General features: G+C 40.1%; 1 protein-coding gene across 1 annotated transcript; it reads left to right on the plus strand.

The window, feature by feature from the left end:
- Nucleotides 1-5785: 5785 nt before the first annotated feature.
- LOC137785235 (transcriptional repressor scratch 1-like) lies at nt 5786-22772 on the plus strand. Its single transcript, XM_068576368.1, has 2 exons — nt 5786-7061; nt 18829-22772. The coding sequence occupies exons 1-2, from the start codon at nt 6938-6940 to the stop codon at nt 19593-19595; spliced, it is 891 nt and encodes a 296-aa protein (XP_068432469.1). The 5' UTR covers nt 5786-6937; the 3' UTR covers nt 19596-22772.
- The last annotated feature ends 1332 nt before the right edge of the window (nt 22773-24104 follow it).

The following is a 24104-nucleotide window of genomic DNA, read 5'->3' on the forward strand; positions in this document are numbered from 1 at the left end:
TTCTATTTAAACTCTTTAGAGAACATGAAGGTGGTATTGCACCGTCACAGGGAGGTTCTTGCCCATTATTTAATTGTACGGCCATATAACCACAGATCATCAACATCATCAGTTAGGTCAATTTACGGAAACACATAACCGGGAAACGTGTCGGCAAACAACTCTGCCAGAATGTTTTAGATTAACGGAACCAACTAAGTCCACCGTCCACCATGTAGGTCATCTGAAGATTTGAACCGTCAGTCTTTAAAAACATCACTGAGGAGCACATCGTTCTGTCAATGAAGCGGAGAATGAAGAAGGGTACAAGACGATGCCATTCTCAGGTATTAGAAACTTTTCCAGCAGAGCTCGGGATTCATTACGACTTCCCTGTTCCCAGTTTAATATCACACAATCAAGGCATTTCCCAGAATTCAATTGGATCTGTGTTTCATTGTCATAGGTAGCAAAATTGCAATATTATTGGTTCTGTTAAAACTGCTATTTCAGTGCAATACAACCAAATTAGCTGTTACAGGATGATTTAGAGATGGTTCTGACTTAAACATTGTTCAGGGAGCAGAATTGTATAACGTCCACATGTTAAACATTTACTGCAAAACCGTTCACATATCCTCACTTGTTTGAGGTTGTTGGGTATCAGGTGACTCCATTCATATGGACCTAATGGTCCGTCTGACTTTCATAACATTTATTCTTTCTCTGCTCATTTGTGTGCGTGATCATCTAAAAGCCCTAAAATCAAGATAAACAGAGTCAACGTACACTGCCTCTTGAATATAATCATGTGTTGGAAAATGAAACACATGGCAACGTGCACTGAGATGACACATGACTCTTTAACCCCACAGTCTGCACACGGGTATCAGCTGTCTTATATCAACCTGCTATAATGACCCACATGTGCCTAGTTAATATGGACCCCATGATGCGTCCTGCTGTTCTCTCGCCACCTCTCTCCTTGTATACATTTAGATTTCAGCAGGTTATTGCAAATATGGTCGGAGTATTTGTCCACAAAGATTTCTCTTCTTTCCAATGCTGAGTAATGTGTACTCTTCCTAATATAACTTCAGGTCCAGGGTTATAGAGATGATGTGTGATTAGATTCCTTCTGGACAAGTTCATTTTATTATTTCCCATGTCCACAAATAGGTCAGAGGTCATGGTTGGCTTCAGGAGCAGCACCGCCCTCATTTGGTAGTCTTGAAAGTCTTACATCCGACACTATCATTGACATTTGAACCTCACTCTACCTCCTCGTACCCCTCCTGCCAGACGAGATAGTCATCACATACCTGTCATATTAGTTCAGATTGTTGTGTTTCATCTCTACTGTCTCTTTGCCTCGCCTTATAAAACCAATATTTTGTATTAGATCATTCTTGAGGTGCAGGAGTCATCTTGAGGGTATCAGGTGCTTTGTGTGGCCCTTTCCTAATGAGCCACATGTGACCAGTTAGGAGGACCCATCTGATCTGCCCATTCGCCTCATTACCGCCCAATACATATTAATGTCCAGGGTCACATCTTATACATACAACATACATATTCATAGCACACATGCAGGGCCATATATGTATCTTAATGACATGGACATGACGGGTTTACTGGTGATATTCTGTTCTTTTGGTCTCTGTTTTGTTTTTATTATAGCCAGCTGTGCACAGCTCTTCTATTGTATTTAGTTTCGTCACGTCCTGCACTTTCACAAGTGAATGTGAAAATGTGTTGTGGCATGACGTATTCATGGTCTCTATTTTACTGAGTTGTCTATTATTGTGTGGGGTTACACACTGAATTACATTACTTTAAATATAGGTAGTTCCTAGTTTTAATATTTTGGCTTGGAACCTACTAAAACAAACTATTGTCTTCTTGTGAGGAAAAAGCTAAATTTGAGAACAGACAGAACAAATGAACATAAAAAAGTAAAAAAATCTATCCCCTTAATCATCTTGTGAGATTTATATTTGGACACCTTGGGGGGGGTTCTCTGAAGATGCAAGTAAATGTCTTTGAAGGGGGAGCCGACGTGCACACCAAAGCATGCTACGGACTTGAGGGTCAATAAGTCAAACCAGCTCCTTTTGATGCACATTTAAAGCGGAAAAGAAAAAGCATGTCAACATTGTACTCACAATCTGTACAGGTGTAAAAGAAACAGCCACAAGAACCTATCTGAGCTACTTTGTGCTTGTTTGCCTGCAGCCCAGAGCACGATCCAGCCTTGAAACAGCAATCTACTCGACCGTCGTTCAAACAAAAAGAAGATCAAATATCTTTTGTAAAAATGCCAAAAATGTCAAGGAGCATCGACAGGGTCTTTTTTACTATTGGTCATTGATAGTTTACATCTTTAGGTCTTAGAAACTTAGGACACTTACAAAAATGCGTCCCATCTTGTAACAATCGCAGGATAAACCATCACCAACACCATATCAACGTTAACCGACTCACAGTAGAGTAGAGAAAGACTAGCAGATGTAGAATTATAATAAAAATGCATGGGTCTCCAGTCATGGGCATCCATTACTACCTTTATCTATCTACTGGGACAGTTATGTTACTGTGAGCTGCTTCTCTCATTTCCTCTCCTTACATTTAAAACCCTGTTTGACCTTCCATTTGTCCTCCATAAGTGTTTTTTCCTCTTTATTTTTCTCTGTTTCGCTCCCTCTCCTTGCTATTCTGTCTGCCCCTCCTTCTGTTTTCCATCCTCCCTCCTGCTCTGTGTCTCTCTCTGTCAGTTTTTGTTTACAAAACCTTTCATCTGGATATTACTTTATATGTAAAAACCCTTCTATTTGGATGGAGTTTTATTTAAAACCCTGTCATTTAAATAGCTCTTTAAAAGACAGAGGAATGAAAAGCCAACAACGACCCTTCGATTTTGTTTCCTGACAGGACTCACTCACACACACACACACACACACACGCACACACGCACACACACACACACACACACGCACGCACGCACACACACACACACACACACACACACACACGCACACACACACACATGCTCACACACCGCCTGGCTGTCTACATGCATGCAGGTCTATTATTATGCTAATGAGTCTTCAGTCTCCACATGTCCCCACACAATCTAAAACACACGCACACACACACGCACGCACGCACGAACACACGAACACACACACACGCACACACACACACACACACACACACACACACACACACACACACACACACACACACACACACACACATAGATACCTTTCGCTGAGATCGGCAGTATAGCTGCACTCACAGGCTAGCAGGAAAAATAACGAGGAGTGGACAATCTCAGCATCATAGAAATACAACAGATAGAACCGGTATTTCCTGGTCTGTCACTGATCGGTACAGAAAGCTAACCAGTGAGAGAATCACACTCAATCCCAGCTGGTCGGTACTTTTCAACATCTACCTTGTTTTCTTGTGAACATGACGTGTGACTTGACTACTTTTTTAAAGTTAGGGGATGTTTGTTGTCATGTTTCATTAATAAACACGTGGCTAGGATTGTGAAACAATTGTGTTTTGATTAAAAAAGGCCCACTGTTGTAACTATGAAAGAAACGTTTGTCTGCCTCGTTCAAGTCCAATGTTTAGTTGACCTGGCCAGCCAACCCGACCTCCTCCCTTTGAAGACTTTGTGATAATGTCACCTGACTTCCTCCTCTGCTCTCATCATACTTACAATAGTTGCTTGAGGGCATTGTCCCTCCAGCGTAAACATATGTCATTTTGTGGATAAAACGACTGATGCTGTCGTTCTTCGTGGGAGGACAGTCTCGCCCTTTCGTGCTGTTCATGTCGATTACAAACGGCGAAGGTTGATGGAAGCAGTAAGACTTGATTGCACAGTGTCTGTGTGGGCCGGACAACCAAAACCACGAGCTAATAGCCGCTTAAAGGGATTGAAATCTGCATTGGGGTGCAGAGTTGAATGTTGCCTCTCAGTGAACTCGATACTATACACCCTCCCTTTCACCTTACATGGGGATAACAGCTTTAACAATATGGAAGGTTTCACTAAAAATCAAAAGTTGATCAGAAATGTGATGCACTAGTATCATTTAGAAAGATTCCTTGACTTTGTGAGCTGTTTTAGAGCCTCTGACCACATGCTCAAACATATATTGTTAGTGCCTGTATCTAAAATTATACAGTGCATCTGAGACTAGACACGAAACCCCTTCAGTGCATCAACACATAAATAAAGCAACAATGGTAAGTGACGACCAAGGAGACCCACAGAGTGATAAAAGCAATGCACTCGACTACACTCGCACAGGAAAAGACACTCACACGCAGACATACTGCCTCTGTCTCACTCAGAAAATTATCAATGAAGTATAAAAATAGGTTAACTCCAAGGACCTTACTGAATAGAACTTACATAAACGCACACGTCACTGCATTACATCACACACCATCCTCCTGCTCGCCTGGATGTGTGTGAATGGGGGTTGGGCTTTGCATGAGCGTGTGAGTGTGTGCGTCGCTGTCTACTGGCTGGAGAGAGAAGTCTGTCTGTTGGTTTGAGTGTGTAAACACCAAAACTGTGCATCATCATTCTGCACCATGCCCCTGTCCTCTGACACAGAAAATAACATTGTGTAACTCAAAGTCCTAAAGCTCTGACATCTCTCTCTCTCTCTCTCTCTCTCTCTCTCTCTCTCTCTCTCTCTCTCTCTCTCTCTCTCTCTCTCTCTCTCTCTCTCTCGCTCTCTGTGTGAAAGACCATTCAGTAAAAACACCTTCACCTCAGTTACATTAACTAAACTCATTGGCTAATGCTGAGTCTGGATTTAAGCACAGACGATCTGATTGGCCCAAGGGTGAGGCGCTGATTTGCATACTGGAAATTCAATTGGTCGGCTGCAGTGTAAAATCATTGACCTGTGTTCACTGCCACAAGAAGTTGATTTTTTAGGTTGGTTTGATGGTTACCAATCCTCAATAAAGGTTAGAATATTTGGGCGGGAGGGAGATTTATTTTAATGTGAACAAACAGCGACTGAACATTTGCATTAATAGTTTTGATGTAAACACATATCAAATGTACAATGGTTGACATGAATTCTTAATAAAGGTTTTTTATTAGTATTATTTCAACTGTGGTATATTATATGACCTTTACTATATTTTAATTTTTTTTCAACAATAATCTCTTTTTCTCTCACTTCCGTTTGATAAAATATGTATTATGTAATTTTAAGTTACCCTGAAGTTATTCATATGAATGTCAAAAATATAAATGCTAAAATGTAAACAACAAAACAAAATAATGAATATGACCGAGTTTGCTGATTTTTTAAAAACTTTTTTGACATGTTTTTTTTTAAATATTTTTTAAAATAATACATATGACTATAATTAGTCATATGCACGTTTATGCATCTTGATATATATATATATATAAATATATATATATATATATATATATATATATATATATATATATATATATATATATATATATATATATATATATATATATATATATAAATATCATGCCATAAAAATCCGCGTCAGCGTGCACTTTACACCACCGCATTAAATCCCTCCCCGGTCCTCACCGCGCGCCTCTGCTGGTCCCACAAGACAAGATGCTCTTTTTTCTTCTTCTGATGAATACAATTAAGCACTTCCATCCCTCCCTCTACCTCTCCCTCTCTCTCTCTCTCTCTCTCTCTCTCTCTCTCTCTCTCTCTCTCTCTCTCTCTCTCTGCCTATAAAGCCGCAACAGCTGATCTCGTGCACCAGAAAGAGCCGCTGCTCGGCACGCGCAGAGGAGAGAAGACGAGAGATACAGAGGTGGAGAGGAGGAGAGAGTGTAAGAGAGTTCACCACGGAGGGATGCGCTGTTCTGGTCTTCCAACGGTAGTTTTTTAGCAATATTTTGGAGGAGCTGTGATGACATGTTGAGTCAAATAATTGAGAAGTCTTGTTCTTGAGACGTTTTCTGGACTCAGTGGTTATCTTTTTGACCACTCGTTATCTTTCCACTGCTTTTGAAGGCACCGGTACATCCTAGCTATCGGTTTGTTCTCAATACAAAAAAAAAAAAAAAAAGCATATTGAGTTGACTCACCTGCGTGGGAAATCCCCCCGGAGTGTGTCTCGCTTGTTACTGAGGCAATTTCAAAACGGCGGAAACTTTTATTCGCTCGTGTCTCTCTGTTGCTGCACGGACAACACGGACTGTGTCGTGGCACGCGGAGAAAGGAGAGAGAGAGAGAGAGAGAGAGAGAGAGAGAGAGAGAGAGAGAGAGAGAGAGAGAGAGAGAGAGAGAGAGAGAGAGAGAGAGAGAGAGAGAGCAGTCTCTCATCGAGGGGAGCTGTCCGGTGCTGAAACCACGAGACCGGCAAGGTGCGCACGAAGGACTGGTTGACCGGAGCAGTCCGCTTGCTGAAGAACAACGGTTTGGAAAGACGGTCGTTTTTCTGTTGGAATCCACGGATTAAAACAAATAGCAAGAGAAGAGCGACGTTTGGTCTTCGAGCAATAATCAATACAGGAGCTGATTCATAATTATTATTATTGTTTTTGGACTTTTCAGAGCTCTTTAGGTCTTCCAGTTGCGAGTTGTCAGAGAAAAACAACATTTTTAGCAAGACCAATCAGTCTGTTTTTTTTGTTTTTTTTTGTAAGATAGGTTAAATGTAGGCATGCCAAACCACGAGGAACTGAGGAGCGCTTGGTTTTTCTGATCTTTAAAAGCCATGTCTCCTCTCCACTTTCGAGGCTGTTTGATTGGAGGGAGCGAACGCACCTGAAACAGGGAGTAGCCCACGCTATATTTAACATCAGGCGTTTCAGAGTTGCAACTATAGGTTTCTACCAGGCCTGACGTGGGTCGGAAGACAGAAGAAGAGTGTATGTTTATTGTATAAGTATCAGAGCAACTACTGTCCCATCATGCCTCGGTCTTTCCTGGTGAAGAAAGTCAAATTGGACGATTTTTCGACTGCGGCGCTGGAGAGCTCATATGGAAACAGTAGAAGAGAAGCCCTCCGTCTACGATTCCATCATCATGACAAAGGTTAGTCACACACACACACACACACACACACACACACACACACACACACACACACACACACACACACACACACACAACAGAGGTTAAACAGACCCAATCTGTACGTGAAAAATGCGAAATTCCCATATAAAGATGTATAAAAGAAGAAGAAGACAGCTGAAGAGCAACAGGGAGCCAGAGATATGAGATTTCTGTTGATATTATGTCGCCAGCTTACAGGCAGTGCGTTTTCTGTTATTTTGTTACCCATTACTGTAAAATTCAAATCAGGGTGTTTCCAGCAGATCTGAGTCACCCTCCAAGATTTCAACAATATTACAAAGTCACATTGACTCTAAATGGTTCTCACGAGCTGCATAATCCTGGATACACAATATAGAGTTAATGAGAATGGGAAACATTGGGTCACATATTTAATAGAATATTGATAAAAAAAATACTTGCTTTTGCATTTCTGTACAGATGTATACCTTCTCTTCAATGTTGTTGTTATTTATTCTGGTGCAACAAGAGCTTTGTGCAGCCGTAAAATAAAGGTGGCAGTCTTTTTATGTTCAAGCTGCATTAATATAAAACCATTGACCAATAGATGACTACTCTGCTGTGTAAAAGGATTTGCTTGGCGTCATAAATCAATAGAGAAAGATTGCTTTCATGCAACTTTATGACGTTTTTTAGCCTCTTTTTGCTCACCAGCGCGTTTACTTGAATGGGTCACTGCCTTCATCACCCCTGTCTTCAGCAGCAGCAGGCAGCTGTTTTCAGCAATTAGCTCTGATGAACAGCCCCAAATATTAGACAACAACAATCTGGAGAAGAAACGTGGACATCTAACTAAAGTGCCAGATGTGTTATCTCTCTCCGGCAGTTAAAAGACACTAAAACAGATCAAAAAGTAAAGTGAATGTTGAACTTGTAATTTGGTGGCTAAAAACACGACCCCAATGTGATGATTATTTTGCTCTGAGTCTGGAAAAATGTGTAATTAGGCAATTGTTAGGTCACAAATTGGCCATATCACTTTCATCAAGAAATAATTTGCTTGGGTTGTATGCTCATTGGCTTTTTTTTCCTGCCCCCTAGTGGCAAAAAAACCCTGTGTTAATGCAGCTCTAAAGGACTATAGAGGAATAATTGTGCCGGAAGTGAGCAACGCCGTTAGTGCAACCTGGTTTTCACATTGTACCAAGGTCAAATGTGAGATAAAGAGATCCCAGGTGCGCTGGTGACGGGGTGAACAGAGAAACATGCAGCAGCAGCAGCAGATGGGCGACAATCATGTTAAGACGGAAGCTGTTACATCCCCTTGTTATAAATATAACAAGAGTTTGACTGAAGCAACTGCAGCTTGTTGCATACACACAAATGCACACAAACACACACACGAGCCAACACGCACTGCTGTGTTTCTGTCAACTCGGCACAATTCCCAGGCAGCTTGCACAGCTGAGTGCACAGCATTTCACACACACACACACACACACGGAGAGAGAGAGAGAGAGAGAGAGAGAGAGAGAGAGAGAGAGAGAGAGAGAGAGAGAGAGAGAGAGAGAGACGGAGAGAGAGGACACAGTGAGTGACCTACAAGTGTCCAAAGCACACAAGTGTATGTCAGTTACTGCTGGTTTGGATCAAAAATTAAATTGTAGCTTGCAGCCTTTTCCCACATCTCTTTCTCTTCCTCCTTTAGTTTCTTGTCGACTCTCTCCATCTTTTTGCTCACTTTCTAATTCTCTGTATTTCAAAGACACATAAAAGAGGGATGGCTTCGGTTTGGCAGAGTATTTTAATCTTTAATAAGCATTTAGATGAGCTATCAGCTCGAATGCTGCTAAAGTGCTTTGAAATGAATACAGAGTTGACACAGCCAGACAGAGACGGAGACAGTTGGAGAGAGACAAAGACAAACAAACAGAGACAGTACGCAGACGTTGAGACGTTCAGCAATTACGGCTCACAAAACACTTTTTTTTTTTTAAAGCAGGAAACTGGGCAACTGTCATGTTTAATTGGCAGGGATAGAAAAAGCGTCTGTGAGAAACCAAAACTACAGAATGTGTTTATATCTTAAAAGTCCTGCATCCTAAACCAGGGATGGGGTATGTTTTCTTTGCCACCTGTCAGTCACACAGGAGCAACACCGTCTGGTGCCAGTAGCTTCACTGCAGAGTAAACAAATACAGCTCCAGAAGAGCTGACATGATACACAAGGAATTCTGAAGGGAAATAACATGGATTGGATTGGAAGTTATTTTTTCTCACCGTTGAAGCAGTTTCACCACGAGTCGAACTCAGGTCAGGTTATGGGCTGATATTTAGAAATGTGGTTCCCACATTGAAGCTCATTGGATCTCTTTTGTTTGGGTCAAATTTTCAGTTTTGCAAACACAACATTCCCTTGACATGCAAACCTTAAAGAGGAACTTCAATGAACTCTTGGTTGGTCATTTCATCCAACACCTAACCTAACGACAGCAGGATGAAGCACACTTCATGTAGACAGATCCAAATGAATTGAAAGGAAAAGGTGGCAGAGGAGCAAATGTAAGCAAACTTTCTTGTTCATTGCAACAGTTTTTTTTTGTGGTAGAATGTAACTAATTACGTAAGTTATGAACATAGGTATAATTGTAAAGGTACTTTTACTTTCATTGATATTTTACCGTTTTATTCATTATAAATATCAGAGGATACAAAACAAGGGAATCTTTTTAATGTGATGCTTTGCTTGGCTTTCAAACTAACCAGTTGCCTACTAAACCTTAGCTCATCATACATTATTAAGTAATAATGCAGTGTATTATTAATAATATAATACTCCGAAAGGAGTGTTTCTTTCACTGTTGATACTTTAAGTGCATACTTTTGTACTTTTATTCAAGTAAAATGTTATTGAATGCAGTGCAGCTGTTCAGTGTCTACCAGTACAAGTCTGTTGTTCTACTGGGAGGCGGCCAGTTTGAGTGATGATGAGACTCTGCAACATCTCCAAGACGAGAGCTGGTCTTAGTCAGTCAACTTAATAAGGGTTTTAAAATGAACACTGGTCATATTTCAAATTACTCATGCTCTATAAAACAAGAAACACACACACACACACACACACACACACACACACACACACACACACACACACACACACACACACACAAACACTTTGTTCCAGAGTGCAATGATTGAATATTCATCATTTATGATTTTTTTTCTCTCCCCACCTCTTTCCTACTCCTCCTCTCCTGCCTCCTCCACCCTCCCTCTGTCCTCCTCTATTACTCCATCTTAATTTAATTCGAAACGTTAAATTAGCACGAGAGCTTTATTCGGTATAACCAAACCACCACAACCACCACGCTGGACGTGACAGCACTTTCGCTCTGCCACAACTCTTATTCATGCCCCATTTCTGTCTTTCATTGCCATCTCTCATCTCACTATGCTTCTCCTCTCTTTACTCTCCCCCCCTCTATCTATCTGCGTCCCTTGTTCTCATCATATTATCGACCGACTTCGGAGCTTTTCTCAGAACTGCATCATGAAATTATATTACCAGCAATAGTATCTCCTCTGCTGCCTGTGTCTAAATGCTCACAGAGTGCTAATTGAAACGGAGAGCTATTGATCGGCATGGATCCACAGGAGTCATGGCTATGGAGGTATAGCTACCAGTCTCACTGTGTGTCTGTTGAAGTTTAGCCTGTTGAGTGTAGAAACCAATCATAGAGATAATAAAGCATCAGACATCAGAAGGTGGCAACACATAATTGATCAGACTGGTCTGGAGCTGTGTAAAAAGATACAAGTTGATTAGGAGTGAAATACTCAAGGAGACTGAAAGGTCAATACACAGTTATCAGTGTCAAGGTGCCCTTAAGCAAAGCACTAGACTCCCTGCTGCCGTAATAGAGACGATCTCCGTACAACGGTTGACGTTTTGACAGCTCAGAGGTGTGACTGTGTGCAGCCGTAGACCTGTCAGGAAAGGTGCAGTTGTTGGTGAGACAGTATGCTCGCTGAACCCTACTCTGAAAAATAAAATAAAGATTTCCCACTGAGAGGAAAGTGTCTCCTCCTTGCTGGCAAAGACATAAAAGCTCTTTACTACCACTATAAATACCTCAACTTCTCCTGCTTCTTCCCATCTTCTTCTCTGCTTTGTACCTCTTTCAAAAAAGAAGAAGAGTGTTTTTAGACAAAACCTCTCACAGTGTGGGAATGTCTTAGGAAAGGACTTGAGTCTCCTGTGTCCACTTTTGTCTTTTACGGATGCACGCCTTAATGGGTTGTCTTAACCAAAGTTCACCGTAAAGCAGAATGCAAATGCTGTTAATGTGAACCGAGGGGGTCCGACTGATATCTCGAAACCAGAGACGGCAGGATGTAATCAGTCATGTTATCAGGAGACAACACATGACGCATCCCTCTGAATAATGAATGAACTTCAGTGAATGAGTTTGATTTGTGGCCTGTGTTTTTACAATTATATGAAGTCTTTTTAATTGTATTTGGAGCAGTGGATACTTTGAGGTTCTGGGCATGAAAGTAACTCACTCACAAGGTTGCAGCAGTGAAGTAGCCTCCCTGTAAAGATATTCACTTAACAGACAAACGTACAGGCTGTGTTCACCTGCCCAGCGCTCTTGTGGCCTGAAAGATATACTCGAAAACATAAAAGTTTTATGTTATCTGAGATTTGAGCCTGCTCACACAGAGACAACAGCATATAATTAGTTGGAATGCTGCAAGCATTCCAACTATTGTTCTTCAAATCTTTATTAGTTGGAATGCTGCAAGCATTCCAACTATTGTTCTTCAAATCTTTATTAAACTTTTTATTATTATTATTCTATTTCTTCCATCCGTATTTTGGACCTCTTCAACTCTTTCATATTTTCAGCTACAGAAAAAAGTTCAATTATAAAAATATTCAGTTACCTAAGGACACGATGGCTAAGACCTTTCATATTTCTGACTTTTCAAATCTTTGAATTATTAAGCTTTTTATGATTTTTTTTATAATGGGACCCAATGGGGAAATCTTCAAATCATCTTCAACTTCAAACGTTTACAGTTTCTTCATACATTGAGCTTGAGACAATATTTAAAATTCCAAATGTTGACAAAACCTTTAGCTATTAATCTACGCTTTTACATTTTTCATATTTTCTCAAATTTTAAAATTATTCAGCTTTTTATAAAAAAAAAATGAATGGTTTCCAATGAAGAACATCTTCAAATCCGCTTTCAACTCTTCAACTTCAAAAGGGAAAGGCTCTGTCATGCCTCCAGCTAGAGACACCATTCCACCTTTAAAATGTTGACAAAACGTTTTTGCTGTTATTGTATTACTCATCTTTTCGATATATCCTATATTGTTTTAACTGTCGGCGTTTTCGTTTTATAGTTTTTCCGCACCTTTTCTGCCTTTCTCATTATTGTGTGTTGGGCAGCTCAGAGCAGTGACGTAATACTCCAGAGCGAGGGCACTTGGCGATACACATATTTTAAACTTGCTCTCTACTCCAAACCGTATACTCTTTGGACATAATTTATAGCTCAAAACGTTGGAAATCTTGTCTTCTGCCGTAAACTGCGGTCGATAGGAATCCAACAGATAAGACGTGTTGAGGTCCGACTGAATGGGAGAGCCGGTCCGTCCCCAGCAGCAGCCCTTTGGTCTGTGCATCTACAGGCAGCAGGCACGTAAGCGGCCGCACACGCGAACGGGTGGCGCACATGAACGGCCGTGCTCGCGCGTGAACGTGTTATTATGGTCGCGTGCACGTTCGTGTGTGTGTGTGCGCGCGCGTGTGTGCAGGTCACTTTGGTTATAAACGTCAGGATTAACAGCGTCACTGACGTTCACGTTGAGGTTTGACGGATGGTTTTGTAGACACTCAGTAATATCAGGTCTCTCAACAACTGCACCTGTAGATCAATGGTTAGCAACTCCGCCTTAGGAGCAAAGGGTCAGTGGTTCAAACCCCACCTATCACAGATTTTAATTTTTCAAAAAAACTTTTTTTTTTCTTCTGTTGGACTGGACACTGTGGCGGGCCGGGTCGTATGTTTGACACCCCTGATTTAGATGATGCAGTTTTCCTTTCAACTTTTCCAATTATAAATTTAAACGACAAGAATTTTCAACAGTTCAATTAAATGACTTTGAACTGTAAAATGTTTCAGTAGGTATTTTGCCTTTTCTATATTTTCAATAATGATTTGCTATTTATTTATATATTCATCTATTCCGCTATTTTCAGCTATATTAATATATTCAGCTATTTTTACATATATTCAGCTATTCTTTCATTTTCAAATATATTTAGCTATATTTAGCTAATTTAAGCTATATTCCACTATGTTCCGCTATATTCAGCTATTTCTTTCAAATATTTCAGCTATAAGCTTCAGCTTTTTGCATTCCAACGCATTTTCAGCAGGAAATGCTCTTTCTAGTTAGTTGGAATGCTGCAAGCATTCCAACTATTGTTCTTCAAATCTTTATTAAACTGTTTCTTCTTCTATTTCTTCCATCCGTATTTTGGACCGTAACTAGTCCTTCATATTTCCAGTTACAGAAAAAAGTTCAATTATTCAAATATTCAGCTAGTTAAGGAGACGATGGCTATGACTTTTCATATTTCTGACTTTTCAAATTTCCAAATTATTAAGCTTTTTATGATTTTTTTTATAATGGGACCCAATGGGGAAATCTTCAAATCATCTCCAACTTCAAACGTTTACAGTTTCTTCATACGTTGAGCTTGAGACAATATTTAAAATTTCACATGTTGACAAAACCTTTAGCTATTAATCTACGCTTTTACATTTTTCATATTTTCTCAATTTTCAAAATTATTCAGCTTTTTATAAAAAAAAAATGAATGGTTTCCAATGAAGAACATCTTCAAATCCGCTTTCAACTCTTCAACTTCAAAAAGGGAAAGGCTCTGTCATGCCTCCAGCTAGAGACACCATTCCACCTTTAAAATGTTGACAAAACGTTTAGCTGTTATTGTATTACTCATCTTTTTTGATATCTCCTATAGTGTTTTAACTGTAGGCGTTTTCGTTTTATGTTTTTTCCGCACCTTTTCTGCCTTTCTCATTATTGTGTGTTGGGCAGCTCACAGCGGTGACGTCAGACTCCAGAGCGAGGGCACTTGGCGATACACATATTTTAAACTTGCTCTCTACTCGAAACCGTATACTCTTTGGACATAATTTATAGCTCAAAACGTTGGAAATCTTGTCTTCTGCCGTAAACTGCGGTCGATAGGAATCCAACAGATAAGACGTGTTGAGGTCCGACTGAATGGGAGAGCCGGTCCGTCCCCAGCAGCAGCCCTTTGGTCTGTGCATCTACAGGCAGCTGGCACGTAAGCGGCCGCACACGCGAACGGGTCGCGCACATGAACGGCCGTGCTCGCGCGTGAACGTGTTATTATGGTCGCGTGCACGTTCGTGTGTGTGTGCGCGCGCGCGTGTGTGCAGGTCACTTTGGTTATAGACGTCAGGATGAACAGCGTCACTGACGTTCACGTTCTGAGGTTTGACGGATGGTTTTGTAGACACTCAGTAATATCTGGTCTCTCACCACCTGCACCTGTAGATCAGTGGTTAGCAACTCCGCCTTAGGAGCAAAGGGTCAGTGGTTCAAACCCCACCTGTGACAGATTTTAATTTTTCAAAAAAACTTTTTTTTTTCTTCTGTTGGACTGGACACTGTGGCGGGCCGGGTCGTATGTTTGACACCCCTGATTTAGATGATGCAGTTTTCCTTTCAACTTTTCCAATTATACATTTAAACGACAAGAATTTTCAACAGTTCAATTAAATGACTTTGAACTGTAAAATTTTAGCAGGTATTTTGCCTTTTCTATATTTTCAATAATGATTTGCTATTTATTTATATATTCATCTATTCCGCTATTTTCAGCTATATTAATATATTCAGCTATTTTTACATATATTCAGCTATTTTTTCATTTTCAAATATATTTAGCTATATTTAGCTAATTTAAGCTATATTCCACTATGTTCAGCTATATTCAGCTATTTCTTTCAAATATTTCAGCTATAAGCTTCAGCTTTTTGCATTCCAACGCATTTTCAGCAGGAAATGCTCTTTCTAGTTAGTTGGAATGCTGCAAGCATTCCAACTATTGTTCTTCAAATCTTTATTAAACTTATTATTATTATTCTATTTCTTCCATCCGTATTTTGGACCTCTTCAACTCTTTCATATTTTCAGCTACAGAAAAAAGTTCAATTATAAAAATATTCAGTTACCTAAGGACACGATGGCTAAGACCTTTCATATTTCAGACTTTTCAAATCTTTGAAATATTAAGCTTTTTATGATTTATTTTATAATGGGACCCAATGGGGAAATTTTCAAATCATCTTCAACTTCAAACGTTTACAGTTTCTTCATACGTTGAGCTTGAGACAATATTTAAAATTTCACATGTTGACAAAACCTTTAGCTATTAATCTACGCTTTTACATTTTTCATATTTTCTCAATTTTCAAAATTATTCAGCTTTTTATAAAAAAAAAATGAATGGTTTCCAATGAAGAACATCTTCAAATCCGCTTTCAACTCTTCAACTTCAAAAGGGAAATGCTCTGTCATGCCTTCAACTAGAGACACCATTCCACCTTTAAAATGTTGACAAAACGTTTAGCTGTTATTGTATTACTCATCTTTTTGATATCTCCTGTAGTGTTTTAACTGTAGGCGTTTTCGTTTTATAGTTTTTCCGCACCTTTTCTGCCTTTCTCATTATTGTGTGTTGGGCAGCTCACAGCGGTGACGTCAGACTCCAGAGCGAGGGCACTTGGCGATACACATATTTTAAACTTGCTCTCTACTCCAAACCGTATACTCTTTGGACATAATTTATAGCTCAAAACGTTGGAAATCTTGTCTTCTGCCGTAAACTGCGGTCGATAGGAATCCAACAGATAAGACGTGTTGAGGTCCGACTGAATGGGAGAGCCGGTCCGTCCCCAGCAGCAGCCCTTTGGTCTGTGCATCTACAGGCAGCAGGCACGTAAGCGGCCGCACACGCGAACGGGTCGCGCACATGAACGGCCGTGCTCGCGCGTGAACGTGTTATTATGGTCGCGTGCACGTTCGTGTGTGTGTGCGCGCGCGTGTGTGCAGGTCACTTTGGTTATAGACGTCAGGATTAACAGCGTCACAGACGTTCACGTTCTGAGGTTTGACGGATGGTTTTGTAGACACTCAGTAATATCAGGTCTCTCACCAACTGCACCTGTAGATCAGTGGTTAGCAACTCCGCCTTAGGAGCAAAGGGTCAGTGGTTCAAACCCCACCTATGACAGGTTATAATTTTTCAAAAAAACTTTTTTTTTTCTTCTGTTGGACTGGACACTGTGGCGGGCCGGGTCGTATGTTTGACACCCCTGATTTAGATGATGCAGTTTTCCTTTCAACTTTTCCAATTATACATTTAAACGACAAGGATTTTCAACAGTTCAATGAAATGACTTCGAACTGTAACATTTTTCAGCAGGTATTTTGCCTTTTCTATATTTTCAGTAATGATTTGCTATTTATTTATATATTCATCTATTCCGCAATTTTCAGCTATATTAATATATTCAGCTGTTTTTACATATATTCAGCTATTCTTTCATTTTCAAATATATTTAGCTATATTTAGCTAATTTAAGCTATATTCCACTATGTTCAGCTATATTCAGCTATTTCTTTCAAATATTTCAGCTATAAGCTTCAGCTTTTTGCATTCCAACGCATTTTCAGCAGGAAATGCTCTTTCTAGTTAAACTTATTATTATTATTCTATTTCTTCCATCCGTATTTTGGACCTCTTCAACTCTTTCATATTTTCAGCTACAGGAAAAAGTTCAATTATAAAAATATTCAGTTACCTAAGGACACGATGGCTAAGACCTTTCATATTTCAGACTTTTCAAATCTTTGAAATATTAAGCTTTTTATGATTTTTTTTATAATGGGACCCAATGGGGAAATTTTCAAATCATCTTCAACTTCAAACGTTTACAGTTTCTTCATACGTTGAGCTTGAGACAATATTTAAAATTTCACATGTTGACAAAACCTTTAGCTATTAATCTACGCTTTTACATTTTTCATATTTTCTCAATTTTCAAAATTATTCAGCTTTTTATAAAAAAAAAAAGAATGGTTTCCAATGAAGAACATCTTCAAATCCGCTTTCAACTCTTCAACTTCAAAAGGGAAATGCTCTGTCATGCCTTCAACTAGAGACACCATTCCACCTTTAAAATGTTGACAAAACGTTTAGCTGTTATTGTATTACTCATCTTTTTGATATCTCCTGTAGTGTTTTAACTGTAGGCGTTTTCGTTTTATAGTTTTTCCGCACCTTTTCTGCCTTTCTCATTATTGTGTGTTGGGCAGCTCACAGCGGTGACGTCAGACTCCAGAGCGAGGGCACTTGGCGATACACATATTTTAAACTTGCTCTCTACTCCAAACCGTTTACTCTTTGGACATAATTTATAGCTCAAAACGTTGGAAATCTTGTCTTCTGCCGTAAACTGCGGTCGATAGGAATCCAACAGATAAGACGTGTTGAGGTCCGACTGAATGGGAGAGCCGGTCCGTCCCCAGCAGCAGCCCTTTGGTCTGTGCATCTACAGACAGCAGGCACGTAAGCGGCCGCACACGCGAACGGGTCGCGCACATGAACGGCCGTGCTCGCGCGTGAACGTGTTATTATGGTCGCGTGCACGTTCGTGTGTGTGTGCGCGCGCGTGTGTGCAGGTCACTTTGGTTATAGACGTCAGGATTAACAGCGTCACAGACGTTCACGTTCTGAGGTTTGACGGATGGTTTTGTAGACACTCAGTAATATCAGGTCTCTCACCAACTGCACCTGTAGATCAGTGGTTAGCAACTCCGCCTTAGGAGCAAAGGGTCAGTGGTTCAAACCCCACCTATGACAGGTTATAATTTTTCAAAAAAACTTTTTTTTTTCTTCTGTTGGACTGGACACTGTGGCGGGCCGGGTCGTATGTTTGACACCCCTGATTTAGATGATGCAGTTTTCCTTTCAACTTTTCCAATTATACATTTAAACGACAATGATTTTCAACAGTTCAATGAAATGACTTCGAACTGTAACATTTTTCAGCAGGTATTTTGCCTTTTCTATATTTTCAGTAATGATTTGCTATTTATTTATATATTCATCTATTCCGCAATTTTCAGCTATATTAATATATTCAGCTGTTTTTACATATATTCAGCTATTCTTTCATTTTCAAATATATTTAGCTATATTTAGCTAATTTAAGCTATATTCCACTATGTTCAGCTATATTCAGCTATTTCTTTCAAATATTTCAGCTATAAGCTTCAGCTTTTTGCATTCCAACGCATTTTCAGCAGGAAATGCTCTTTCTAGTTAGCATTGTCTTGTGCAGTCAAGGTGGTTTTGAGACGTCATGGGATCCACAGGATACTGAAAAAGTAGCATTGCTAAACAGAGCAGCTCCAGAGCAGCTTGAGCTTTTTATTATAGAGATGCTCATTAATACTGTAATATCAAATACATGGAACGAAGGATTCTTGTTGAGGCATGCATTTTCCATTTCAGAGTTTTTACAGCACTTTTGCAGCTCTCCTGTAGCTTCTCTCTAAATATTTTCAACGCAGACAGTTTCTAATTTCTAGTAAATCGTCATGTCATGGTTAAATAATTAACCTCTTTCCCTCTCTCCTCAGGCTATGTCAGTGATTATCGGAGTCCATCTCCTTATGACGATGTGGTGGAAAATGACTCATCTGTCATCTCGAAAGTGCCCTCCCCTGACCATCCGTCCATCATCTATGGCTGCATCGACAACACCTATTCTGGTGATATCCATGGCGATTCGGACCAGCCGGACAGCCCGCGGTCCGAGGTTTCGTCATCAGCCGAGGGCTACATCAACGGGGACGCAGCTGTGAGCGAGGGATACACAGTGGACGCGTTTTTCATCATGGATGGACGGTCGCGGAGGAAATCCACAGAGAACGCCAAAGGGACCATTCAGAGGCACACCTGCAGCGAGTGCGGCAAAACCTACGCCACGTCCTCCAACCTGAGCCGGCACAAGCAGACGCACAGGAGCATAGACAGCAAGATGGCCAAGAAGTGCCCCACGTGCGGGAAAGTCTACGTTTCCATGCCGGCCATGGCCATGCACCTGCTGACCCACGACCTCAAGCACAAGTGTGACGTGTGCAGCAAAGCGTTCAGCCGGCCCTGGCTGCTGCAGGGCCACATGCGCTCGCACACGGGCGAGAAGCCCTTCGGGTGCGCGCACTGTGGCAAAGCGTTCGCTGACCGGTCGAACCTGCGGGCTCACATGCAGACGCACTCGGCCTTCAAGCACTACAAGTGTAAACGGTGTGACAAGACGTTTGCGCTCAAGAGTTACCTGAACAAGCACTACGAGTCGGCGTGCTTCAAGGGGGCTTTATCCCCGTTGAGCTCAGTGGGAGAATGATGGATTCAGAGAGATTCACTGTTTTGTTCATTTCGATCAGATTTCACCGGCCGCACTCACTGCTCTTCCTGCTTTCCCCTCCAACAAGAAGAAAAGTATGCAAAAATACTGCAAAGGAGGAGTGTTTCCGATTACAAGAAACTGATTGAGGACATGTCCATTTTTTGTCAAGATCCCTCCTTTTGTCTTCTCCTTCCTCATCTGGAAGTGGAGTGAAACGTTTCCGATGCTTAAATTGCCACCTGCTTCGATAAGATACGTAGCCTTCTAAGGCTGTTTTGATTATCTGTGAAGATAAATAAAGCACAGCATATCTAGCTCATCATTTTTTGAAGATACCTAGATCTATTTAAGTCCATATCTATCCTTGTCCCTCTTTTATTTTTTAAGTAATGACAAGACAACACTGAAGCACAATCCCTCTCCCATGTCTTTCTGTGACAGGAATATCACAGGAGTTTTACGCATGAATCACATCTTCGGTTTTCTTGCAAAGAGATTCAATGAACTTTCATACAAAATGTTTTTTAGAAAAAACAAACAAACAAACATTGATAATCTAAGGATACGTCTGGTATCATGCTTTGTGAAGCTGACCTCGGACTGAACTTATAAGGAGATGAAGCATCAAAACGAAGAAAGCACACAGCATTTGTTCTCTGCAAGTAAACAAAATACTTGTACCATTATTCCTTCACACTAGTGACATGCTTTGCCTCCTGTATACTGTGCTGGCTACTGACACATCTACACTGAACTGAGAGGGCAATATAATGAATCCTTCCATAACATAGTATGGCAAAGTACAGCGTTATCGTGGGAAATTAATCTGTTTGGTGTTTTTTCTTTAAACTAATGTCTTAAATGGACATAGACATACAAGCTGTTACATTTTCTAAGTTACTTTTGGCATTTGTGCTTTTGTTGACAGCAAAAAAAGGTAAAAGGGGATTAAAGCGACAAACTGGACTTCCAAGGCTTAAAAGTCCCACAGAGCCACCAGGGTATTCCTTCACAAATGGTCTTTCCCTGTAACCTAAATCTGATGTTATTGATTTTTACTTGTCAATGTCAGACGAGGATACAGACATTAAAAATGTCCTGGTTTTCCTCCAAAGGTCAAACATTTCTTTCAAGTGTTGTACAATTGTGTTTTTGTTGCCAGTGAGCCACACAGTATTCAGCTTTGAAGTATTTTTATGTGTCTATTTATTGCCTAATTTATTTATTTATTCTTATGTTTTGTAGCTGTTTTGATTTTGCACTTTACTTTGTTATATTTTGCCTTTGTTACAAATATGCCAAAGCATTTGACACTTTCTAATTACCGAATACCTTTTTACTTTTGTCTGCCACTTTAATTATAAAAACTACTGCATGCAAAAAATAACAATAGCCTAATAATGGAATCTATGCCAATTTTATGAATCTTTGGGATATTTTGCCAAACCTCTTAGATAACAGGCAAATTAAGCATATTTCTGTCTTGGGCAATATTTCATTTATATCCGATAGAGCAATAATGCATGATATTTTTGAAGAGACGTGAGTCATAACTGCTTGTAACATCTTGAGTTTTTCAAGTTCCACTATTCTATGTAGTTACGAGAAATGGAATTTCAGGGAGTTAGCAAACCAAGTTAGTGTTAAATATGGAGGGTTGGGTTAGGAGCTCTGGATTAACAGGGATTGTGACACTGCTGAGATTCTTTGAAGCTTCCTCCAGTGACTTCTGTGATTGTTAAGTGTTTGAACAGATCAAATTAACTAGAGCAGAGTGTCAGTTTTCTAATCTCTGCTGATTTAGTATGTAATATTAAAATGATTGCCTCTAAGTTATAATTCTATCTTGGCATCATTAGCTTGTTGACAATTATGTTTGTAGAAGTATTAGGAGCTGTTGGAGCTTCCAGGGATTCACACAGACGGCACAACTCCCTTAAATAGAGGGCTCTGGGTTGGGTCGGGATGGGTCTTTTTGTACATGGTTTATGCACTGCCTGCCTCGTATTATTATTCTAAAATATTGTAGAAAGTAGAGGGTACTTCCGTAGGCCTCTGGTGCTGAAACGTGGATGATAAACACAATCCCAAAACAAGAACGATGGAGAGTTTTGGTACGTGTGTGCTCCTGGTTTGAATTGTTGAAAAGGTGAAACACAACTTTACACAACAGCTGTGGTGCTGGGCGTGGGGCTCTCTGTAGTCTTGAACAGGATCCTGCTTGTCCCTCGTGAGGTTTTGATCAGTGATAGAGAAGCAAGTTCCTCCTTTTGATTTGGTCAAAATGGGTGATCTCTGTTCTCTCTTTGAATCCAATCAAAAGAAGAGTTTTGCTCCTCGGCTCTACAAAAGAAATAAACTATAGAGCTATCAACCCTCATCCACCTGCACAGTTTCAGCCCGTTTTACTTACCATCATCTCTAGCTGTTGTGAGGTTGTTGTGGCAATTCCCAATGCAATTATAAGGAGAGAAAGAAGAGAAAGCATTTGGTCAATATTTCAGCACCAGAGTGCATTAACAAACACTTAGATTCTACTATGAACTACTGTAGCCTACTATAGCCACAAGCTAGTTTACCTATTCTTATATAAAGCACTTCCTGTTACGAATTATATCTTACAACTTTTTTTTTTTGTTAAAAGATAGTAGCACAATGAAAGAGTTTAGATTCAGGTAGAAAATGCCTTGTATGTAGAAATAACAACCTCTTTCTCCCTTTTCTACTCTGATGAATCAAAGGTAAAAACAACAGCAAAGATGCTGACATGTCCTTAAATAACATGTGGAAATATGCTTTACAATGACACATGGTATAAACGGACACCTTCATTACAAGGTGTGTCATTTTTCAACATATTTGTGTGAGAGCATCTTCACCACACCTTTTTTAAGAGTGAATGAAAACTCAAATATTTTGCGGCAAGAGGCCTTGTAAATAAGCACTGATGTGACTTTGGAGTCCGATTATTTCTACAGATCTGTATAGGGTGACAGTGATAATGAGGGTGAGGATGATGATGATGATGTTGTTGTTGATGATGATGATGATGGTGGAGATGCGTTTTTCTGGAGCTTCCTGCTTTGTTTTGAGTTCTTCCTCTGAGGTTTTTTTTGGGACCTTCAGCGGCGGTTTGAAACAATGTAAAGCACAAAGACAACACTGGGCATTTTGTTTCACTTCGTTAATAAAAACTAGTTTAAAAAAGTCACAAGATGCCTTTTTTCTTCATTGAACCATTTACAAGTAATCACAATTCATGTTTTGCAATTATTTGTGGTAATGCACATCAACTTGTCTATTTGCTTTTGTTATTAATTAATAACGTTTTAGATGAAGATTTGAATTGCCAAAGATGCCAGAGACTTACATGGAGAGATCTTCCTCTGAGTTTACACAACGTACAGTTGAGGCTGGTAAGAAAGTCATTAGTTTGGCAGGAAATAAACCAGACCAATTAAAATGTTATCTGATGATGGCGACCCCAATGACATCACTATGATATCATCAGGGATATTTTCTCAGACTTGACAAAGCTCCTCCAGAGCCACAGAAATCATTATAGTCTCAGGCTGCTGTCGTGGGCTGAGTTGTCCTCTTGAGGATGAGTAAACTGACCTTTTAAAATCAATGAAGGGACTCTTTAAAGAAAGCGTTTACAATCGCTGTACAATTCCATGAAGTCCTTCAGAGTGATCTTAACGGCTTCTGCATGACCTGGTGAGTCCTTCAATGCAGAAAGCTTTGTCGTCTTCATTTATTATTAGCATATTGATAAATTAGCATGCAAAGAAATAGCATGGGAATACTGTAAACGTGACAATGGGTAACTCATCATTATGAAGTGGATTTATATTGCGCAATGTAAAGTCTAATGAATAGTGACTGTGTTTAGAGTGGTTCTGTGTTAGGCTCACTTTCACGATGCAGTCCTGTCTGCCACCGGACTCGATATCCTGTGAAAATCAAGACTTGTTTCATGACAAAAAAGAAGTGTCTCCACCATAGCACAACCAACGATTACAGTGCTTTTGTCTGCTCTGGTAGCTATAAGTAGCTATCCCCAGACAGCGCTAATGAAGGACGGTGGAACAACAAAGTCATTTCTGTTTTAATAATACTGTGTTGTTGATAAAATTAGGAGGAAAAAAACGATGACAAAATACCCTGTTGACGGAGGAGGCCAAGAAGGAAGTATATCAAGAGTGAACCTCGTACGGGTGTTAACTCGATGGAGAGCGGTCGAGGACTTGAGAACGCTGCAGACCGACATTCAGTTAACATTCTTTCAACAAAACTTGTCTTCTTATTGGGTGTCTTACTCTGTGTTAGTTGCTAGGCTTTGTGGAAAACAGAGAGCAATTTGGTTTGCGACATTCATTCATTCATTCATTTCAACCTGCAGCGACTCTGCAGAGGTAAAAATCTGCAAGTGACAATGTGTGTGTCTGTGTGATGTTAATTGCTTGTGTGTCTCATAAACAGGAAGCTGATGTCAGGACAATG

Source organism: Clinocottus analis, unplaced genomic scaffold (assembly GCF_023055335.1).
Source record: "Clinocottus analis isolate CAN_PGR_092001 unplaced genomic scaffold, fCliAna1.0.p SCAF_14, whole genome shotgun sequence".
Taxonomy (NCBI): domain Eukaryota; kingdom Metazoa; phylum Chordata; class Actinopteri; order Perciformes; family Cottidae; genus Clinocottus; species Clinocottus analis.

Bases quoted from the DNA above. Each gene is read 5' to 3' on its own strand.
- LOC137785235 (XM_068576368.1), top strand. From the start codon at position 6,938: ATGCCTCGGTCTTTCCTGGTGAAGAAAGTCAAATTGGACGATTTTTCG. The intron at 7,062-18,828 runs GTTAGTCACACA...CTCTCTCCTCAG, and splicing joins ATTCCATCATCATGACAAAG to GCTATGTCAGTGATTATCGG.